The following is a 23,626-nucleotide window of genomic DNA, read 5'->3' on the forward strand; positions in this document are numbered from 1 at the left end:
GCACCGCGGCACGGGCGCGGAAAATGATATCATGCGTGGGGGGCATCGCATGCTGACTACCAGCTGTCGCTTGAGACGTTAAGGTTATTGGGGAAGTCCACAGAGTCTTTGTTACTTTCTACCCGCTGTTACTTTTGTCCCCGGTCTCCCCTATGCTATGTTTAAACATTTTATAAAATTATAAGTTAGTAGTGAAGTATACTGTAGCAGGTTATAAGAAGTTTATTTGGTATTTTTAATAACATTTTCAACTACAATAACATAACTAAGAATCCCTAGGTTCAACAACAAGATGGAAGCCGTCAGCGGGCCGCAGTATAAACGCTATCGGGTGCAGGCGTTGCGACCGCGGCGTCTTGTCGCCCGGCCGCACTCGGAAACCGCTCAGGATCCGCACAAGAAACACCTTCGCAGCCAGCACTGCGAAACGGGACCCTGGGGAAGACAATCATGTTGTTTTTATTAAGGTACCGAAGTTGTTTAATCTTGTCTACTTACCTTACCAATAAGTAAAATGTAGGTATACCAGACATCGTTTACCTACCTAAGCGAATAAGCTATTGAAACTAGCAAAGAGCTGAAGAAAACAAAACAATGACGATCGAAATAAATAACGGTAAACAAGCTCAGTATCAGAAAGTGCAGAAAGCCATTAGTTTCGATGCCCGGAGTGCGTCTGGGAATTTGTGCAAAAGGTCAAATGACTCATGAGTCTGAAAGGTTTTAAAGGGAGTAGATAACATCCATGAATAAAGAAACGGTACATAAAAAATTACGGCTAATAAGCTATACTATCTCGTCTCTAACTCGATCCATCTACAGATCTGTCAATACTCCCTCTATTTCCACTTCTGTAACGGCCGCCATTTCCATAATGTATCTTTATTTACGACAATGTATAGAGCTCGGACTCCAGTTAACAACGACGGATGTTATAGAAAAGCGCGCTTACCAATACAATGCCGTGGGCCGTTTCCGAACGGCATGTAAGTGTAGGGGACTATCTCTGACTTCCTCTCCGCGGAGAATCGTTCGGGGTCGCACTGGTCGGGGTTCGGCCAGTAGGCCTCGTCGCGGTGGATGGAGAAGATGGGTAGCCACACGTGGATGCCGGCTTCTGCCTGGAAATCACGGACATACAAGGTGGTTTATAGTAAGCCGAAAGGGTTTGGCTCATCATCATGTTGTTATCATTCTGAATGTGCTGCATGGTGACTTTTATGAGTGAGTAAATAGAGATCAAATTATAAAAACAAGACCCACACTTTCGACGTGTGTACACGTCCGTCTCATCGTGATGTTTCCTTGAGGACGTCTATAGACGTTGTGTCCACGAATGTGCTAACAAAGTTTCTACGGAGTAGCACATAGATAAAAATTTATTTGTCACTGTGGTAGGGATTGGCTAGTCAGAATTTGCGTCAATGGCTGATTGTCTATAAGCACCTTACACTAGTAGGGCAAAGATAAAGAGTAAGTTTTAGTATTGTCAACTCACAGTTAATTCATGCTTGCTCCCTGGAGCCGTGGGTCCGAAGTTGTAAGGAGCCACGGATCTACGGTCAGCCGACCCCACTAGCGGCCACAGACGTAGCACCTCTGAAAATTTAAGGAAAACCTGCTTAAAAGACAACACATAGGAAATGATAGTAAGAAATTGAAATTGAACTGCGGCGGTCCTAGCTGCAGCACGACACCTTTATCCCTGTAGATAAACGGCACACTGTATAGCGATAAACACAGCGATTATGTTATTGGTGGAACGTTCAAAGCGGGGTGGTCTACGTCGATAATAGTAAAGATGCCGAACAATCTGGGGACACAGTTATTATTTATTACCTACTTATTAAAGAACACTAAGTATAAATAAGAATTATTAGGTATATTTTATTGTAAGTTATGCGTAAATCGAGTTACGTACCGACCACAATGATGTTAGCGTAAATTGGCCTTTCGCTGCATTAACCAACACCATTCCAAAACCCAAATCCAGTTAACTGGCCTAATGAAAACCCTTTTATATAAGGGGCGCTCCGAAATTACGTTATTACAGTGACCGCGGGGTTAAGTTCACAGTAGGCACTTTCCTATTTCATATTTATTTTTAAAATACACTCGCGTGCAATTAAAAAGTTCCAGTGACAAGGCATCGAATTGCTGCTAAACGGAAAAACACAGCTTTATGATGCTGTCTGCAATATTGAAGTACATTTAACAGCGCATCATCAGAATAATATGTATTACCAACTAAGTATAACGTGGATTTTGGCAATTGTTTTTTTTCATTGCTCGCGAGTTTATTATGTTTTTTATGAATCGGATTATTTATTTATTTATTTATTTATTTAGGAAAAATAACAGAAATAGATCACAGAGAGTAATATGCAGACGGATATAAAATAAATGCTTAAATCTACTTCCTTGAACATTTTTCTCAGGGATATAATATTATAATACTTTATTTGGTGACATTTTAGAATTAATTTAGTAGATATAAAAATATTTATGACTAAAATTAAGCATGCAATTTTTTAAAAGGGAAAATAAATCATGCATCCTAATTATTATACATTATAAAATTATTGTCTAATTAAATTAAATTGAAAATTCTACATTATTATATATAATTTTGAAAATCTATATCTACAGTATTTTTAGTAAGTACCTACTATATTATTTACTAGGCTTCGCATTTTGAGTATCATCCAGTATACATCTTATTTGATTTTTGAATTTCAATTTACTCATAGTGAATAAGTCAACTGGGTGGAGTACTTTATTATACATCTCACACATCCGTCTCAGAGGTGCTCGACTACCGCTGTTGGTCCGCGCGGTGTCCAGGGAGAACAAGGCCTTGGATCGCGATGGTCGCGAGGGTGCTCTGTAGTGTATGTGTTCCAGTAAGGCGGGACAGTCGTAGAGGTTGTTACATACATTGTAGAGAGTCATTGCGTCCAGTAAAGTCCGTCTATCACTAAGTCGCTGCAGTTTGTAGAGAGCTAGGAGATCAGCGTAACGCCCTCGGGAGTGTGTCAGCCTGAAATGTAGAGCCTTGACAAACCTTTTTTGAATACTTTCAAGTTTATTTGAATGAACTGCATAGTGTGGGTTCCACACAATTGATGCAAAGTCAAATTGGGATCGTATTAATGACTGGTATAGTGTTATGTATGTGGAAACTTGCTTGAAAGGTTTTGAAATTCTCAGCACGAACCCAAGCATTTGATAAGCTTTCTTACAAATATGTTCTATATGTTCGTTAAATGTGAGTTTCTCGTCGAACATAACCCCGAGGTCTCGCACGATACTGACTTTATTTACATTCACCCCTCCGATATTGTAGGTGTAGTTTGTTTTAATGCGTTTTCTAGTGAAAGAGATTTGTTGGCATTTTTCGTACGCCAGTTGTAACTTATGTTGTGTACAGAACTCGTTAAACCTATTTAAGTCCTCCTGGATAAGAGTACAGTCATTTTCATCTTTAACAATTCTAAATATTTTTAAGTCGTCCGCAAACGATAGTATGCTAGAGTTATGGAAACACTCGTTTATTTCGTTTATAAAGAGCAAATATTGTAGAGGCCCTAATATAGAGCCTTGAACTACTCCAGAAGATACCAATTTCTTCTCTGAGCAATAACCATTTATGGTTATAATTTGGAATCTATTCTCTATGTATGACGCGAACCATTTCAGCAGATTGCCTTTTATTCCGTTGTAAGATAGTTTTTCTAGTAGTAACATATGGTCAACTTTATCGAACGCTTTACGGAAGTCCGTATAGATGGCGTCTACTTGAAGACCGTCGTCTAATGCTTTGAATAGGTAAGTAGAATAAAGTAATAGATTCGTACCTACAGATTTCTTTTTCATAAAACCATGCTGCTGTTGGTTGATATGCGATTGAACCAGAGGATATAGAGCATCGTGGACCATAGATTCACATAGTTTGGGGATGGTAGAAATATTAGATATGGGTCTATAATTGGGTATTTCAGCTTTGGGACCGGATTTATGAATTGGGGTAACGTGTGCTATTTTCCATCTATGTGGGAATGAACCTTCTGTTATGCATTTGTTAAAAATTAGGTAGAGGGGGTAGGCCACTTCAGAGAAAACATTTTTTAAAAATAATGCACTTATTCCGTCTGGGCCTGGGCCCTTGTTAACATCTAAGTTTTTTAATGCAATCTCGACTTTATGTAGATGTAGGTGTAGTGTGGTTATGTTGTCAGCCAGGGGGTTAGATGGAAGACTATCCAAATCAAGCTGGTTCATAGTATTTGTAGGTTCGAATACGGATGAAAAGAAAGTTCCAAACATCTCAGCTATCTGTTCTGGATCGCTGGATGAACTGTCTCCGAGTGACATAGTACTAGGATACCCCGAGCTATTTTTCTTGAGTGATTTTACGTACTGCCAGAAGCTTTTGATGGTTTTTGGTATAGCTAGTTCCGTATCCAAAATATACGCTCGAGAACAGTCCGCAAGAAGCAGCTTGCATCTAGTACGAAGGAGGGAGTACTCAGCGTAGTCTGATAGTGATTGGTAAGTCTTCCATCTTTTCCACAATTTAAGCTTTCGCTTCAATGAAGATTTAAGTGCTGGGGAAAACCACTTCGGGTATTTTGCCTGGGTGTTCCTTTTTAATGGTACATTATTATTTAAAATTTCATATAAAATTTCATAAAACTTATCCACGGATTGAGAGGCTGACATGTTTTTTAATGTGTTATCCCAATCGATAGTTTGGAGCTGTTCACGAATTGACGGGTAATCTGCTTTGTAAAAATTATACTTAGACACATATTTAGACGGAATAGTTTTCTGTGCTGATCGCTCCATGTTAAACTCAATCGGAGGGTGGTGAGGCCCGGGTCGGGACAGCTCCACTCCAGATCTAACGCATTTACAAGGAATGTTGCATAGCAGTAAATCAAGGATACGCCCATTTCCATTCAAACAACTATTGTACTGATAGAGTTTTATTAGTGTGAGAGTATTAGTAAGTAATTTATGAATTTCGTTAGTTGGCTGAGATGGATGAAGAGCTCTATCTGTATTATTAGGAATCCAATCAAGGTCTGGGATATTGAAATCGCCTACCATACAGTATGTAAATTCTGGGTATGATGAGTATACATTTTGAATTTTATTTAGTATTTTTTCGTATACATGTGTCCTTGATTTGGGTGGTATGTAATTAACCGATAAAAGAAGAGTGGAGCCTTGCTGTGTCGGTAGAGTGATGATTATGTCCTCATTAATTGAGTCCTCCAAGTCAAATCTTCTAGTAGCTGATATAGACTTCTTAATAGCGACAAATATTCCACCTCCGTCTAGTTTAGTCGTTAGTGATAAATCACGGTCTCTACGATAAATATTGTACCTATCGTCTACTAACTCAGAGTCATATATCCCTAATCGCAACCATGTTTCAGTGATAATAATAATGTCAAAGTCCGTATTCAATATTGAAAGTCTTAAGTCGGCCAACTTGCTACGTAAACCACCACAGTTTTGGTAATAAATATTTAAATTGTTTATTCTATTGAAAATTTACTTAGTACAGGTACATATTTTGTTTGTTTGTAGGACATAAGAAAGTATAATGGATGGCACTCATATTTGAATTTACTAACTATTTTTATTTGGTTTATTACAGTATGAGCAGAGTAGTGGTATAGGGACACATAATAGTATATGCGAGCCAATTGCATGAAATACAAAGTAACCGATATTAAGAAAATGTACAATACTAGTCAGAGTTTGAGCAAATCCTCCGAGTTACGGATCGTTACTACTCGTGAATCATCCGTCTTACGCATAAGGATGGTAGCGTTTTTAATCCAAACGAACTTGTAGTTTTTTTCCTTCTTAGCTTTACGGGCCTCGGCGTACAAGATTTTGTTTTTCAGCGTTAGGTGTTCTTTTATATAGATATTCTGGTCGTGCGCTCGGCTTTCAGAAGCTGCTAGTCCACTCGTAGGTGTACCTCCCATTGCCTTTTGTAATTGCGCTACGGTGAGTCCTCTGCGCACTCTTGCTGCTGCTAGGACGTCGTTACGAACGTGCCTTGTAGCGAGTTGCACAATTATATTTTTAGGGCGATCAGATTTTGCGTTGTGGGCCACCCTGTGCACGTCCTTAACTTGCGTGGGGGGTATAGGGTAGCCAATAACTGCACCGATTGATTCTATAACGTGCATTAGATTCTCACCCTTTCGTTCAGGGACATTTTGTATTTCTATGTTAGCGTTGCGGGACCTTTGCTCTAACTCCTCCACATGACTTTTAAGAGATTGTACGTCATTGCGAAGTGTGTCATTCTCACTGGAGAGATTTTCATTGGCCGTTACCAGGGCCGCCACAGTAGATTCCATTTGTATGAAGTTTGACTCCCATGTAGCGACTGTCTCAGATATTTTGGACCATTTGTTATTAATATCCGCGCGCAGGTCTTCTATCATTAGTTTTACGGTGTCAAAGTTTTTGTTCATGAGTACTATGATACTATTTCCATCTAGATTGACGATTGAAGACATGGGTTCATTGACTTTGTTTAGGACAATAGGGCTATTAAGTTTGTCTTGAGTTTTCCTTTGTTTACATGACGGACATTTCCATTTTCCCTTATTCATGGGCAATATTTTCTTGAAGTCTACTAAACTTCTAGTAGTCCAATACAATGGTAATGGTGTGTATTTGAACATGCGTTACATTTCAGAACTTCTTCGGGTTTAACTTGTGTTTTACACTCAAAACAGTTCATATTTAGTTTTTAGTTTTGCAAAAGAAAAAGCAATATACTGCCTTGGCAAACTTTTATTATCGGCTTTTTGGCCCTCTATTGGTTTAGCCTTGTATCAGGTACTCTTCTTATTGAGTACAACAACAGTTGTTGTGTTAGTACGGCTATCCGATCATAGATGGCGCTCAATGGTAGTTTTCTAAGTGTAGATGGCCGTTTTAAATTTTATTACTTCTACCCAATATTGCGATTAATTGGTATGTAGTGTAAATATTTGTATATTTTCTGTATTTTTGTATTTGTTGAGTCTTAACATCTATTACTCACAGGGAATCAGCAGTCAGATCTTGCAGATTGTATTGGCAGATGCAGAGTAGCGTAAAAACTTTAGTTTAGATTAGGTAAAAATTATGATTTTATATTACGTTACGCAGTCAATTGATCAGTTCTTAAAATTCTTGATGGTTGGTATTATTCCGCTAGAAACGAATGAATTTTCCGATAAACCTAATGGGCACGAGCATCCTCCAAGAGGGTTGTCATAATATCCACAGGCGGGTTGGGGATAAAGCTTAACATCATTCACCATCATCATGACCCATCACGGGTCTCCTTCCAATGAAGGAAGGGTTTTAGGGATAGTCCACCACGCTGGCCTAGTGCGGGTTGATGGACCCCAACACAAGTAACATGAGCTGAGAGAGTTCTCGGTACTTAACATCATGCTTAGGTAAATTTACTCATATCAGGCCCTGGGCACGGGGCGCTATTAAGACGTGACAAAAGTTCTCCGTCGCGCTCGCTCTGAGGCTGCGCGATGTGAGTGAGCGCGATGCAAAACTCTTGTCACGTCTTAAAATGCGCTCCGTACTAGCCCTTCAGAAACTGCTGGTCCCCATCCATCAATTCTCACTCACCATTAACGCACATATCCAGATACTGCAACCCCTGGACCGCTTCATACAGATCGCCGCTTTTATCAGCCTCATCAATTTCGGCCAACAGCTTGCACTGGACCTCCGGATTGACCGCCATTTCGTACAGGAAGTAGTTAATCAAGTTGGCAGTCGTGTCGAAGCCGGCCACGTAGAATAATACCGCCTGAGCGACCAAGTCGTCGTCGGAGAATTCTGGAAAGTTCCAAAGATTGGCGGTTGGAGTGACGAGAGGATTTTTCATTTTGGTGGTTGGTAAAAGTGCAGTAAAGTTTAGTTTAGTGCATTGATGTCTAACTTAGTATAGTTGGCAAAAGAGATATCAATGTGTATCCCCCTCCCCACCCCTTAAATTTTAACATCCAGCATGCATGTCTATCTACGAAAATTCTTTGTTGCATCTATTTTCTATAAGTTCAAACTGGGTTATTATAATTATGTTTTGTTTACTGTACCTAACTAAGTGACTACATTATGAATTTATGAAAGACATATAAAATACTTATGAGCTTTAAAGCAACAACAAATAAATATCTACACTTGTTAACTGTAGCATTTGTCGTAAAAAAACGACCATTATTTTAGAGATAAAAATGAAAAGCATTATATAAATTAGGGAAGGAAAAAGCAGGTAATCACTTTTAGTCCAATTTGTCGAATCCTCATTGTTATTCGCGTCCTCTTGCTTATCCTTCAGTTTTCCTGAAAACAGAATAAAGAAACGTTTTGACGAAAATTATAATAGGGATTTTGTTTATTTTTCTTAGGTACATGACTTAATTAGTTTTTAATTGAATCTGAGAACTGGGCAAAAATAGGTTCCAGGAAAGGTAAGTAAGTACTTCATTAATAAGTTAGGTAGGTACTAGGTAGCTAGCTAAATTTTATTTTAAATGTACCGAATTATAAATTAAAATGCCTATTTTGAATACACAAACAAACTCACGTGCAATGAAAAAGTTCCATTCAAAAGGCTCCACTCCAGTACACAATTACATTATGTTGTGCCACTAACAGGCCATCGCCATTGTGTGAACATCAAAGTGATCGTGGCCTACAAACTGTTGTGCATTGCAAAGCGTGGTCCAACACAGGCCATTGTGTACTTGAGTCTTAATATACATGTATAAATATATCACATGAACTTTGGTTTCAGGATGGGCGGGTCTATAAAAGTCGTGCTCATCCAACCAGCCTCCAGCTTACCATATCACAACACAACAGACAATCAATGAAGCATGAGGATTGGCGATTGCTAATGTCCGGTGGTGGTAACCATGCAGTACCATCACCCTAGTTCTACCAACCTTCAGCGGCGTCGACAAGCGTCTGTATGAAGTCAGGTCGCGGCTGCGACTGCTGCTCCCGACGCGACTTGAGGGCTGACTTGAACAGCTGAGCGAACTTGTCAGCATCGGACGTCGAGATGATCTTCACGCCAAGCAGCTGAGAAGTTAACCAAATTTTAATATACAGGGTGATGCAAAGGTGGTATAGCAAGGCGAAATGAGCAAAGGAGGTTATGCAGGGAGGAGGACATTCTCAACATCTTTTGTTTGACTTTTGGAAAATCGCGGACAAAAACTCACTTCTCCAGTGCTTCTCCATATATTATTACAAAAGTCACATACAGTGCTCCAAAATTGATAACGCGCATAGAAATATTTGACAGATCGGTTGTTTTCGATTATGTGACACATGATATTGACTCCTATTTCTTTCGAACAAGGTGCAAAATGCAAGTGTTTTTTAAAGGCTCTTACGATTTAATGATTCGGGTATGAAGATCTGCATGTGCATTATTATTAATTTTGGACAAGTGTACGTGACCAAAAAAGTTTGAAAGGAGTTTGTTTCTGTGTTGATATTATATTATTATTATTTATTTTGAATACTATCACCATAGACTAAGTGCCAATTTCACCATTCCCGGTTATCTAACCGACAGGGATTGATTTATAAATTAAACGTCATCTCCATATAAAATTCATGACAGATGTGTCAAAAGTTAACCACTACTCCCTGGTTATGCTCTAACCGAGAATGGTGAAATTGGCACTAATAATCACAGACGCCATCTTCACCGTAAACAGGTTTTCTGCGAAAAAGATTTGCGCTTCCAAGTAGTAATAAAAATCTGTCTCCTCTTATTTTACTTTCTAACAGAATTTTCTAGGACACAACTCATACCTTCATAAACCTCGGAAAGTTTTCATATCCGAAGAACTTCATGACTTGCGTAGTATGCTGCACCACGGCAGTCTGGCCGAGCCTGAAGATGCAGTTGGTGGGGTCTTGCAGGGAATCCACTGCGAAGCCGAATGCACACGACGCTATCACGTCGTTCACGTATGCTGTCACTATCTGGGAGTGGGGAAGGGGAATGAGTTGGAGTGGGATAGGTAGAATTTTTCTCTTAGGTGGCAAACGATAGTACTGGAGTTGGTTTATCACAGTGGCGAATTAGCCAGTCAGACAGATTAGCTGTCTAGGGTGCGCCGAACTTACCTCTATTGGTAAAGTCCATATGACACTCACTCAGAGATGCACCATTACTCTATTATCTACTGTCAATCTTAAGTTCCAGTCTCCATAGCATGGGTTCGTTATCGACGTAGATAAACGTCACTATATCACGATTCTCCATAAATACGGCGTTTTCATTGGTAAACGCGCATTAACGAGTTTATCAATAACGGTTCCGTGCCGCGGGGACAGTCTACATTACGCACCTTGTCAGTATCAATCTCCTTGCCAGTCCCCACATGGACCCTCAGGTAGTCTACGGTTGCAGCGGCACATTCTGCCATCAGCGGCGCCATGCTGCGCGATCGAGCGGCAGAAAACGCGGGAGATAGAGACGCACGCATCGACCGCCATTTTGAACCTGGGTCACGGAAAAAAAAATAAGTTGTGGTGTCAAATAACAAGTGATAAGTATTATACGCAGATAACTGGTTTTACGCTTTTATTTTAATTATATGTAAAAATACAGAATATTCTATCTATTTTATAAATTGTGAGCGTACACCAAGTTATAATGCGGTTAGGTATAAGTATCTATACTTATCAAAATCGCTAGTGGCGCCAACTACCTTTTTCCATCACCTCTCTCGAACACTCATATAAGTAGGTACCTACTTATTAGAATTAGACAGTATTATAAAAATAAAAATAACAGTCATTAGTAATTTAGCTTACAAAAATTATAGTTATTTTGTGGAAATTCCATAGCTTCGGAAAAAAATATGGGAGAATTAAAGTTAACATGGTGATGGTGAGGTAATTATACTTAGTTATATCTGCATATTATATTTGTTACTCCATCTCTCTAAACAAAAAAAAAAGCCATTTAAGCAATAAACTAGTCCATAAAATACCTACAAAGGAAAACGAACATAATTTAGCCGCACCAATTCCAACGGCAGAGGGGTCCAACCGAATATTTTGAATGCGCTAATTACGTACTTAGGTACGTAATTATTTTGACAGGAGAGTTACTCTAGATTTGAAATATGAATAATAAACGAACGATGGCATGCAATAACAAATAGAGTCGTGGTTATCACAGCAGCGGCCGCTACACGGGTCCGTTATGGACATCGATAAACTCGTAGCTAACTAAAGCGTAAATAGCTATTGTGTCAGTTATGGTAACCTCGAAAGGTTTCCAAACTGTACCTCTGAGCATGATAAGGTTGAGTCCGAACAGCGGGTCGCAGTCCGGCGGGATGTGCACCCCGCGGTCGCAGAACGCGGCGAAGTCGCGCACCACGAGGCGGCGCACCAGCTCCGGGGCGCGCGGGACCAGCGTGGGCACGTGGTACTGGTCACTAGAACCCGATAGCTTTCTACGGAAGATAATATGTATATCGCGCTCTTAACCCATAACAGCTAGTGCGCTATATTATACCCATTAGGCACTTTATAACAGCATGCGGATTTCACCACGCACGCGGGATGGCGGCAATTTTCCTGCGTGCGTGATGATATCCGCATGCTGTCTAAGGGTTTCCTATGGAAGACAATATAACACGCTATATTATCTTCCGCCCGCTAGCGCCCTATATCCTTACTATCTGTGTCTGTCTGTCTGTCTGTCTGTCTGTCTGTCTGTCTGTCTGTCTGTCTGTTACCTTTTCACGCCAAAACTACTGAACGGATTTGAATGAAATTTGGTATACATATGGTCTAGACCCTGAGAAAGAACATAGGCTACTTTTTATCCCGGAATTCCCACGGGAAAACTTTTTAAGGCGAAGCGAAGCTCGCGGGGACAGCTAGTTACGCATAACTTCAACGCTAAACCGCACCGCTATCGCCTGTCATCGATAAACCCGTGCAGCACAAGCATATCATTCTGAAAGAGGTCAGCTCTCTCGGTACCTCTCAGCATGATGAGGTTGCGTCCGAACAGCGGGTCGCAGTCCGGCGGGATGTGCACCCCGCGGTCGCAGAACGCGGCGAAGTCGCGCACCACGAGGCGGCGCACCAGCTCCGGGGCGCGCGGGACCAGCGTGGGCACGTGGTACTGGTTACTATAACCCTATAGCTTTCTACGGGAGATAATACCTATATCGCGCTTTCAACCCATACCCGCTAGCGGGCTATATTACGCAGCGGGATGGCCGCCATTTTCCCGCGTGCGTGATGATATCCGCATGCTATTTAAGGGCTTCCTACGGAAGACAATACATATAACGCGCTATTTTATCTTCCGCCCGCTAACGCGCTATATTACGCATAATAACTTCAACGGTATCGCCTGTCAACGATAAACCCGTGCAGCCCAAGCAGTAGCCATGTCATTCTGAAAGAGACCAGTTAGCTACCGTACTACCACTGACACATTAGCAATTAACAATCCATAAGCAGCATCGCAAATACAAACATCTGTCAAATACAAACAAGTTTCGTCGCTCACATTTTACAAGCGAGCGACGCTGCCTAAGGATTGTAAATAGCTATTGTGTCGGTTATGGTAACCCCGAAAGATTTCCAAATTGTACCTCTCAGCATGATGAGGTTGCGTCCGAACAGCGGGTCGCAGTCCGGCGGGATGTGCACCCCGCGGTCGCAGAAAGCGGCGAAGTCGCGCACCACGAGGCGGCGCACCAGCTCCGGGTCGCGCGGGATCAGCGTCGGCACGTGGTACTGGTATAGGCCGAAGTATCTGAGGGGAGTTGCAGTTAGAAGTTGTAATATCTGCAGGGTTACCATTTAACAGTCGATAAACAGCGTTGCTCGCCTGACAAATCTGACGTAGGTACAGTGCCACAAACTTATCTGTTCCGGTGAGAGCTCACGTAAATGTCTAATATTTCTTCATTCTTTAAGATGTTAAGTTTTATCGTAATGGTATTTTACCCTTGCAGTTTTAATAAACCCATCTAATCTATATCAATATATAATTTATTAGTAAATAATGCGATATGAACCAATTTAATTAACTGTCACCGGAACAGATAATTTAAGTTTGTCGCACTGTAACTTGTATGGATCTGACAAAGTTTTGACAGGCCAGCAATGCTACTATAATTACTATATAATGCCTTGCTACTCTCGCCAAACCAAAGTTAGACAAAGCCTGGAAAACGACATGGGACACCTCCAAGCAAATTAAGGGAAAACATTTTGCCAGCATCCAGCCCAATATTCCAATAAAACCTTGGTTTTTCAAGGCAAAGCATCTGGAAAAACGCGCAATTTCTACAATTTGTCGTCTACGACTAGGACATGTCGTGCACCCCAGTGCACTTAGCCAAGATCTGGGTTCGAGATAGCTCCCTATGTGAATGTGGACTCGATGATGGTTCTGCTGACCACATTTTACTCCAATGTCCCAATCATCAGCTCTCCTTATACGACATCTTGCCCCCTTCCTTTCCTCGTCCGGTTAATACTAACTTCCTCCTAACCCATGTAAATACTCCCCTTGTAGGTAAATATTCTTAGTAGATTTATTAAAACTAACATAATAAAACTGTAACTATAATAAATGTAATATTAGTATGTGTTAAAAACTTCATCAAGCCAAGGTACGCGATTATTTTGAATGTAGATTGTAGTCATAAATACCACCGTACATTTTAACTTGCTCTACTGTTTCCTATTTCAACACATGATACTGGCGGAATTTACTGTGCTAGTCACGCACAGTACAAGTGCCATACAAAACAAGAATAAGAATACTATATAATGGGTCGGTGGAGGTATGGTAGATGTAGTATGCAACTTCAAGTAGCTTCATTAGTATCTAGTTATACAGTTTAAAACTCACAAACCATCAAGGATTTTATGAATGAATGGGCAGTTCGTGAGTTTGAGGTATAAAAATACTAAGTTAATAATTATTATCTAATGTTGTATTTTACTTCGGTATAACGTAACTAAATACCTAATATTATCTGTTTATATTTTGTAAAGAGGATAATTATTAATAAAACGATTTACCTCTGATCCTTAAAAGCATTGTAACCTGCAGCAATGGCATCAACGAAATTTTCCCGCCCAAATGTGACAGCTGTCAGATTACCTAAAAATGGAAATGGCGGGAGTGTGCGAACACCTCTCGACGAAAAATACCGTAATCGCTGCCACGAGTAATAAAATAGACATGTCACAAATATCACAATAAACCACCACATTACGGCGGCACTTAGGTTTTAGCACTGGCTGGAAATACACTATAAATAAAAATAGAAACACATTCGATTTATTTTTTACTTTTTTCTAGATTTGTAAACTCTTTGGTCAGATATAAATGCACATATTCGCACGGTTTTCGGCAGATAACTAACCTCCTTCGCTCGAGACTTCGAGAGTGAAACGGCTTGGAGAAAGTTATGTGGAGGCTGTTACCAAGTTATGTCATAGTTTGTTTTGGTGTTGTATTGTTATGTAATGAGGTGCTCTGGTGCTCTCTATGCGTAATGCATATTATAATTAACTAAGTACTTAATATTTTGAATGAAACCTAGGTAAGTATAGGTACTTACTTATCTAGTTGATGACTTGTCTTGTTGTAACGAAAAACAAATCATATTACTAGGCAAAATCTTGTTTAAAATAACAAAGTTATATGCTACTTACTTAAATATTTAACCTACTTAAATATTTGTATTTATAGTCTAAATATTGTGTGACGTGTGTCTTTTGAACAGAATGAACGAACAGTAATAGAAGGAATGACGTCACTTGGTGCCCCCCATCCCCCACTAAACTACCCTATTCAGTCAATCAAGGCACTGTATTTCATAAAGTTCTGTTTAAATTTATAAAGGTATCCAGGTATAAAACTAACGCATAAAAAGCGTAATTAAATAAACCTAATTAATTGTAGAAACGTTGAAGTATAATATTCCTATAATAATAAATAATAACAAGTTGTTGTTGTTGTTCCTGGGTGGATTTCAACAAGTCCTAAAAAATCTTCATTTCCGTGGACTTTTTTATCTTAAGGTTTTTTATATTAGAAAAACGCTTTTATTAAAGTTTTTGTTAATGTTAGTGTTCTTACTAAATGGGTAGCAGATAAGTTAAAAACTTAACGAGATACGGATGATTAAAAATTTCGTGCCACGGCGATGAAACATGCGTTCACGGCAATGAAACAAGCGTCCACGGCAATGAAACAAAGGCCCACGGCAATGAAACAAACTTCCACGGCAATGAAAGAACTTTATACAATGGAAATGAAAGAATCAATACACTGCAATTTTTAAAAAAGACTGTGAAGGAAACGCAAACTTAGACAGGTATGTATGGCAGAAATATTTGGATAGATATTGGAACGAAAGAAAGAACGACAGTATGTATAAAAAAATAAAAATATAGTATGGAATTCTCTAAGTAGCATTGTGGGGTCCGTATTGCGACGTATAAAACAAAATGTTTCATTTCACACTAATAACGTTCACAACATATAATAAACCTTATCTATAACATCTATATTTTCATAAGGTATAATATCCAATTCGTATACTGTTCATTTTATGTAAAATTCATAAAATATACTATAATATGACATAATCTGTGCTGAATTACACAACACCGGTAAAACACCAAGCACCAAAATATAAAGATAGGTGCGGTTAGGTGCACATGTTGGTCAGCTAAGCGTCTTCCTACATAGCGCCAATAATAATAACGCAGTCAAAACTCCTTGCACCAAAACCTAAACATAGAGCGTCTCCTCATGTAGCCCTGCTTCGCTTTTGATGAACATGTGCACTTAACCGCTCCTCCTCGCTTTTCTCGTCATCGCACCTATCTTTAGGTTGTGGTGCTAGAGGTTTTGATGGTGTTGTGTAATTTAACACAGATTATGTGATATGATAGAATATTTTATGAACTTTATGCTAAATCATAGTATATTTTAGTTGGTATAATAATAATTATGTTCTATTCTATTCTATTCTCTGTGGGGGTGTAAGTACCTGCACCTGGCTCTCTCGAGTGGAACCTTTGTGCATATCCCCAAGGTCTAAACTGCCTTCCTAGCTTGGACCATTTCCCACCACGCTGGTCCACTGCGGGTTGGTGGGTTCACATATCTAGATGTGCTAAACCTAGATATGCAGGTTTCCTCACGATGTTTTCCTTCACCGTAAGAGCGATGGTATACATTGTACTTAAGTTAAAAGTCTCCTGGCACAGACGTTTATTAATGTCTAAAAGGAGGCTTCAACTTCTAGTTGTTAAGAAAATTTGTTAAAGCAATAAACAATTTTAGTTTTTTTTTTTTTTAAAGAACTCATTGGTACATGTCAGCGCCGGGATTCGAACCCGCATCTCTTGCGTGAGAAGCAGGCGCTTACCCGACTGAGCTACCACCGCTCTATAATAATATGAAATGTACATGTTATCATCATCAGCCTATAGTTATCCAATGCTGGACATAGGCCTCTCCCAAGGAGCGCCACAACACTCGGTCCTCGGTCTTCCAATTCCAGCCACTACCGGCTACCTCCCTAAGCTTGCAAATTTTGACAGCTATGTTGTTAACCTTAGTCCTCTAACGTATAACCTCTTTTCTGATACCATCCATTAGAGAAACCCCAAGAACAGCTCTCTCCATAGCACGCTGAGTGACTTTGAATCGGTGGACCAGTCCCACCATCAGTGTCCACGTCTCTGCACCATATGCCATAACTGGCAGGGCGCAATGGTTGAAGACTGATGGATGCGCCTTTCAGCCTCCTTGTCGAAGTTGCTTCTGCCTAGCCGAATAGACTGCCTCAGGTAGTCATATTATTGCACAACTTCGATAGTTGTCTCACGAACGATCACCGGCTCCGGTTTTATGTGAACATTCAACATGACTTTTGTCTTGCCCAAGTTCATACGGAGGCCTACACGTTGCAAGCAGCATTAAGGCCACTTAGCATCCAGCATTCTACTATCTGTGGGAGGTGTAAGAACCTGCACCTGGCTCTCTCGAATGGGACCTTTGTGCAATGTGCATATCCCCAAGGTCTAAGCTGCCTTTCTAAGCTTGGACCATTTCCCACCACGCTGGTCCACAGCGGGTAGGTGGGTTCACATATTATCTAGATGTGCTAAATCTATAGGTAGATATGCAGGATTCTTCACGATGTTTTCTTTCACCGTAAGAGCGATGGTTTACATTGAATTTAAATTCAAAGGAACACATTGGTACATGTCAGCGCCGCAATTCGCACCCGCATCATTGGCGTGGGAAGCGGGCGCTTACCCGACTCAGCTTCCACCGATCTTATTTATACGTAACGTTCATTATAATTATGTTGTGATTGTTATTATTAATGTACCTAATATTACATATTTCGTTTTTATACATCGCGATACGCACCCGTTTTAACGCACTGCAAAAAGAGGTCATTTGACTCGTCCTGTAGGTGATGTCAGTGATCGGTATTACCTGTATTACAGGTAAAAGATGGTAAAGATAATAATATGTTACTTTGATTAATCATACATACCACGGCGATGAAAACATAAGTCACGGAAATGAATAACCTGGCCACGGAAATGAATAACCTAACCACGGCAATGAATACAAATTATATTACAAGGCATGGCAATGAATTTTTTTTCATTGCCGTGGCTTTTTTTTCATTGCCATAGCAAATATTGGCCACGGAAGCCACGGAAATGAAAGCATGGCGATGAAAACCAAGGCATTAAATATAAATAACTAAAAAAGTATTAACTATTCGAAGAAATAAACACTGTATAAGGTAAATATTTTCAAAAAGCTTTCTTTTGAATGCTTACTCTAGAAGACAAACTTAATGTTACAGAAGTTATATCTATCCACGGCAATGAAAGAAAAAATGTCCAGTCCCCAAAATTTTTACTTATTTTCACTATAGCGCAAAAACGCGGGCACCGATGTACCTTCTTCCACGTCGAGCAGTTAGGCGACACTTGTAAGAAACGATTAGCGCACTGAGGGGGGCACCCAAGTTCATAGGTATAACAATATCCTTGATCAAGTTTAGGACACGGCGATGAACAGAAGTTCTGGGACACATGAATTTTCACTTACCGTTCGTTATATTCTTTATATATTTCAATAAATGTATTCCGTGACAATACTTTAACTATTAATGTATCAAATGAAACTAAGTTTAACTATCAATACTCAATATTTTTTCATCAATGAAGAATAATACAAAACGAGGTAACGTGGGGACAGACACGGCAATGAAAGATTTGGAGGTTTAATAATTTTTTTTTAAATATCCATTAATCCTATTAATAAAATATTTAGTGCTACACATAGATAACTATTTCACTTAACCGGAAAAAAATATTAGAAAATTATAACTTGGTTTTTTAGTACCGATTTCATTGATGCCACGCAATTTTTGGCCGCGGGAAATTCACCCTCCTATGGCACCCCAGAGGTGCAGAGGGTCTCCACTAACGTCCACCACTTCCGCCTATCTTCGGCTGTACTGTTGGCCTCGCTCCAGCTTAGTCCAGCGGCTCGCAGCTCGTTTTCGACGCTTCGGCGCCATGTCTGGACAGGGCCTCCACGGGAGCGCTTGCCATTTGGTGGCCTCCAGTCAAAAGCTACGTTTCCGGCATTCGTAGCTCCTCTTCGTACAGTGTGCCCCATCCATCTCCACTTTCGTTTCGCAATTTCCTTGCCGATGGGAGATTGTCGGCACAGCTTCCACAGATCTTCGTTACGTATTGTCTTTGGCCAGAAAACGCGCAGGATCGACCTGAGGGACTTATTGACGAACACTTGCAGTTTGTTCGTCAGCCTTTTCGTCACTCGCAACCAAAGAGCAATACGGACTTCACGATGGAGTCGAAGAGGGAGATTTTTATCCGCCTTGTAAGCTCATTCGAGTCCCAATAATAAAAAGTATTTAGGTATAATTTATATAGGTCGTAGGGGAGAGGGGGGCAGTCTTGAACGAATTTCATTAAATCATCTGTAACTTTTGATTCATTGTATATTTCATAATGTTTTTTGCACTGACACTCGTGTAGGTTAACCCATTATGTAATTACTATAGCAGATACGACCGAATGGCGTAGTGGTTAGTGACCCTGACTACTGAGCCGATGGTCCCGGGTTCGATTCCCGGCTGGGGCAGATATTTGTTTAAACACAGATACATATATCTAAGGTCTTGGATGTGCCCGTAAAATGGCAATAGGCCCGCCCCCTATCACATTGGGACTAACATAACACTCTGGCGAAAAGTGGGTGCAGCAATGCACCTCTGCCTACCCCGCAAGGGAGTACATTAGTACAAGGCGTGAGTGCGTGTTTTTTTTTTATAGCAGATACGTGTTAGTATCGCACACTGTTATGTTATTACAGTTTTTTCATGCTCAGGAAAAACTTCAAATGTGCTTCAAATGTGCAACTGTATTTAAAATCAAAAGTGAATGGTGAAAATACGTAAAAATATAAAGAACACTTATGAAAAATTTACCTTATTGGAAATTATAAAATGAATAATTGGAACTTTCTATATAAGAAGGAACAGGAACTAGTCCGAAATATCTACATAAAATTTAATGATACCTATCCTGATTTGAACTTGCTGAAACGAATTTCAAAGAGAACATCGACATTGTACTTGAGGTACCCGGAGCAACAACAGGTTGAGACAATTTAGTTAGTAAGTACATCTTTTTCTTATAGTTTAGAACCATTTTGCATGTAGAATACGAAAAGATTAATGATTGAGTAGAACATCAAACAAATTCAAATGTGCCCCCTGTTTTTTTGTCAATACTGCCGCTACCACCCAGGTCAAAATCATTGTCCCAAATTCACAACAAAATATAAGTATGGCAATTCAGATTTTCACTGCAATCAATATTTAAATATATAGACATTTATGTAAAAACACTTCTACTTACATCACAAGTATATATTTTGGGCAAAATCATTAAAACTTTCCGAAAAACATATTTCGTTTTGACCTCTTGAAAAATACCACCATATACCGTCCAAATGAAACCTCAAATATTACTAATGACAAATGGCAGTGACGTAAATAGGTGTTGCCATCATGGAAAACTAGATTCTACCAATTTTGGTCATGGTAGCGAGAACAAAATTTTCAATATTCAAATCTGCCCTCATTCAAAACTGCCCCCTTCTCCCTACCTAGGTACATCTTAATTATCTATCTCGATTTACTAAAGCTCGTGTGGGCGCACGGTCGATTGGCTTTCAAAAGAGGCAGAACTGGAAACTTTTAGCTCAATCCATTGGAAATAGTTAAAAGGTTTTCAAACCAAATATTTCAGTCGAACAGACTCATTAGATTTTAAACTAATAAAGTCAGGGCTCAAGGTCTTGCCCTACGAGTGAGGATGAGGACCTCACACAGGGTCCAGACAATGACAATTAAAAAGCTTTTACTGGGAACACAATAATTGAATAAACTTTTGGGTAAAAGTTAGATAGAGAAAATACCTATAGAAGTTATGCTATGAGTACTTAGACTACTCATAACATAACTTGGTAAGTTCTAAAAGTTGTATCGTTGCTGTAATCTAATCGAAAATGTAAGGCTATGTAGTCATGAAGTACTTCTATATTCATAAATAATCGTAGTCCACCAGTCTTTGCCTATAAAACCCCTATTATGCAAGTACATAAAGGGATGGATTAAGTATATAATTAAGTTCCTATGTGGTTTGTTTGTGTTGATCCTAGGATGGCTTGAGCTGAATACAATTGCATCCCTCACGCGATAATAGTTTGCGACAACAACAAATAACGCACAGCAAACAGTGCGACCAAACAATTAAAACGGGCAAACACGAAAATCATTTGACGGGTCCATTGTTCGAGACAATAGGCCGTCAACAGTTCAACAGCCATTCGTCCGAAAACTGTAGGCATTGTAGTGAGTGCCTAGATCTGCAAAAATTAAAAAGTTAGCTCTTCCACAATGCGACGTTGGTGGAAGTAGTCGAGACAATAGTTTCCCGCGCGCGGGAAGTTTGTTGTTCGAGTCTGCCGCTGCCGCGCCGTGGCGCTAGTGAGCTGGTGACGAGAACAATGCCGCCATTATGCCATTATTTAATGAGCTCCGCCGCATGCATCCTCCGTGCTGAAATGAGCTTCGTAGTTTTTTTTTATAATGTAAAAGCTTGGATAATGCAAGTTGATGCATAACACTTCATATTGCTGTGAAAAACTAGGTTAGTTTTTCATTTTAAACAATTTTTATAGTTATTTGTGCATTTTAAATTAATGGTAATGGTATGGGAGGTACATGTTGAATAAGTACCTACACCTTATGAGACATCTAGCTGTCTTTGTCGGCCTGCCTACAAACTAAATACCTAAAGTAATTGCTCTCTGCAGAAAAACACGTGCATTTTGTAAATAATAATAACTAAGTGACTGACCCATTGACGTATATACTTACTATACAGTGTTCCATCTGGCGAGAAACACTGTAAGTATTTCAGTCATGGTAAACTGTGACGGTGACAAGCTACTAGAGAGGGGTCAAGCTTATTTGTCGCTGACTGTATTTATTTATTTATTTATTTAATCCTTTATTGCACAAATATAAAAATAAGTGTACAAAGGGTGGACTTAATGCTACAAGCATTTTCTACCAGTCAACCCACAGGAGGTGCAAGAAAATTTTAAGTGTACAGTGTACAATGCACATAGGAAGCCTGTAAACTCGCTGAAAGATAATTTGGAAAAGCTGGACTTTAGCATTTCATGGCACTGGCAAAGTACACCTAAGAATTCTCAATTAATCTTCAATTTCGCCATACTCGGTTTGATCGTAACCAAGGATTGGTTCATAATAATTATACGTCATCTCCATATTAAATTCTTGATGGATGTGTCAAAAGTACTCAAAAGTCAACCACTAATCCCTGGTTCTAACAGAGTATGGCGAAATTGGGGCTAAGGGTGGATTCGTCCAAACATCACGTTACACGAGAATAACTATACCGGAATTAAAATTATACGCGAGTAAATATCTAGGATAAGTACATTTGCATTCTACCAAGTTATACCATGATTAAATTGAATGAACGAGGAACGAAACTGTAATGCAACTAAAATAAAAATAGCTGCGTTTCAAAGCATGCAATAGAAATGACATGCCAACTTAGTTTGAATGGATTATAAAAGTATGAAATTGTTTATGTTTTAATATTTTATTCTCTGTTGTTATTCTGAGACTTTGCCTTTTAACGTACTTTTGTTTATGTTTTGACCAAGGACTTTGTATATATTATAATACAAAGTCCTTGGTTTTGACAGATGTGTTTATATGTCATTATGACGGTTTTCTAATCAGCTGATGTGCTGCCGCCATTACAAAATTACTCTCGGATAAGCTCGTTACACGGTCAATTTTGGCGGTATAACATTTTATTCTTGGGATAAGCTAGTTATCTTGGTTTCAGGTTTGGTAGAATGCAAAATCTGCTTACTCGCGAGTAACTGGTACTTTACTCGTGAGTAAAAAGTTACTCGACGTTGACCGAATCCGCCCTAAGTCAAATAAACTAGAGGTACAGTGCTCCAAAATTGATAATGCGCATAGAAATCTTTGACAGATCGGCTGTTTTCGATTATGTGACACATGATATTGTGATGGGCTCAGGTTCGAAAGGAAACGACCGGCTCGAATGAGTACATGTTTAATAGTGAGTAAATATTGAAGTAAATGCGATTACAGAGTATACATTCAATACAGACAAAATATAGTGTAGATGCAATATAGAGTACTTAACTTAACACACTTCACCTCCGGGGGTGAAAAAAGAAAAAAAATAATACATTATATATTTTTTTAAAATCTAATACGTATTTAAAAGTTTTAATTATTGAATAAATGGCTTAGTTCTATTCTTATGTATAATGTCAATTTTGTTATTCTTAAGTATTTTAACATTTGGTTCTATGTCTTCTATAACTACAAATGGTCCATCATACAAACAATCCAGTTTATTAGCTGTTTCATTTCGAACTAATATCAAATCGTCTTTAGCGTAAGTAACAGGGTTAACAGATTTATCGTAAACATTTTTTCTTTCATTTTTACTTTTTAATACATTATTACGAGCATCACTGTGTGCTACTTGTAAGCGATATCTGAGTTCAAAAGGATAGTAATCAGGGTTATATAAAGGTTGTACGGTGGCCTGCGCCTAAAAGTATACAGGCGGAGTTTTTAAAATAGCGATCTCAAGCTCACATGCTGCTCAAGCACATCCACATAAACACCACTGCTACACACATCACACACAACACGTCCCCGGATTTATAACAGATGTAGCTGGTCCCCTCATCATCAGGGATCGCTATTTTAAATACTCCGCCTGTATACTTTTAGGCGCAGGCCACCGTACATCTTCTTCTGTTATTTTAGGTAAATTTGAGGTTCTGCCAAAAACTAATTCGAATGGAGTGTATTTTGTTGCACTATGT

The 23,626-nt window shown here is 39.4% G+C and overlaps 1 protein-coding gene across 3 annotated transcripts; it reads right to left on the reverse strand.

Moving 5' to 3' along the window:
• Nucleotides 1-207: 207 nt before the first annotated feature.
• On the reverse strand, nucleotides 208-14,662 carry LOC125488440 (cytochrome P450 9e2-like). Of its 3 annotated transcripts, XM_048627099.1 has the most exons (10): nucleotides 14,143-14,662; nucleotides 12,699-12,862; nucleotides 10,422-10,576; nucleotides 9,880-10,053; nucleotides 8,997-9,135; nucleotides 8,329-8,391; nucleotides 7,672-7,884; nucleotides 1,499-1,599; nucleotides 953-1,121; nucleotides 208-435 (listed from the first exon to the last, which is right to left on the reverse strand). In XM_048627099.1, the coding sequence occupies exons 1-10, from the start codon at nucleotides 14,334-14,336 to the stop codon at nucleotides 266-268; spliced, it is 1,542 nt and encodes a 513-aa protein (XP_048483056.1). In that variant the 5' UTR covers nucleotides 14,337-14,662; the 3' UTR covers nucleotides 208-265. The 3 variants fall into 3 exon arrangements, with proteins under 3 accessions (XP_048483056.1, XP_048483054.1, XP_048483055.1); XM_048627097.1 differs by lacking the exons at nucleotides 12,699-12,862; nucleotides 14,143-14,662 and adding an exon at nucleotides 12,076-12,598; XM_048627098.1 differs by lacking the exons at nucleotides 12,699-12,862; nucleotides 14,143-14,662 and adding an exon at nucleotides 11,371-11,694.
• Between the last annotated feature and the right edge of the window lie 8,964 nt (nucleotides 14,663-23,626).

The sequence above is a fragment of the Plutella xylostella genome, chromosome 17 (genome assembly GCF_932276165.1).
Source record: "Plutella xylostella chromosome 17, ilPluXylo3.1, whole genome shotgun sequence".
Lineage (NCBI taxonomy): Eukaryota > Metazoa > Arthropoda > Insecta > Lepidoptera > Plutellidae > Plutella > Plutella xylostella.

Coding starts and splice junctions, on each gene's coding strand:
- LOC125488440 (XM_048627099.1), bottom strand. CDS start 14,336: ATGTGGTGGTTTATTGTGATATTTGTGACATGTCTATTTTATTACTCG. Junction 12,863..14,142: donor AATGCTTTTAAGGATCAGAG/GTAAATCGTTTT, acceptor AACTCCCCTCAG/ATACTTCGGCCTATACCAGT. Junction 1,600..7,671: donor TCTGGATATGTGCGTTAATG/GTGAGTGAGAAT, acceptor TTAAATTTTCAG/AGGTGCTACGTCTGTGGCCG.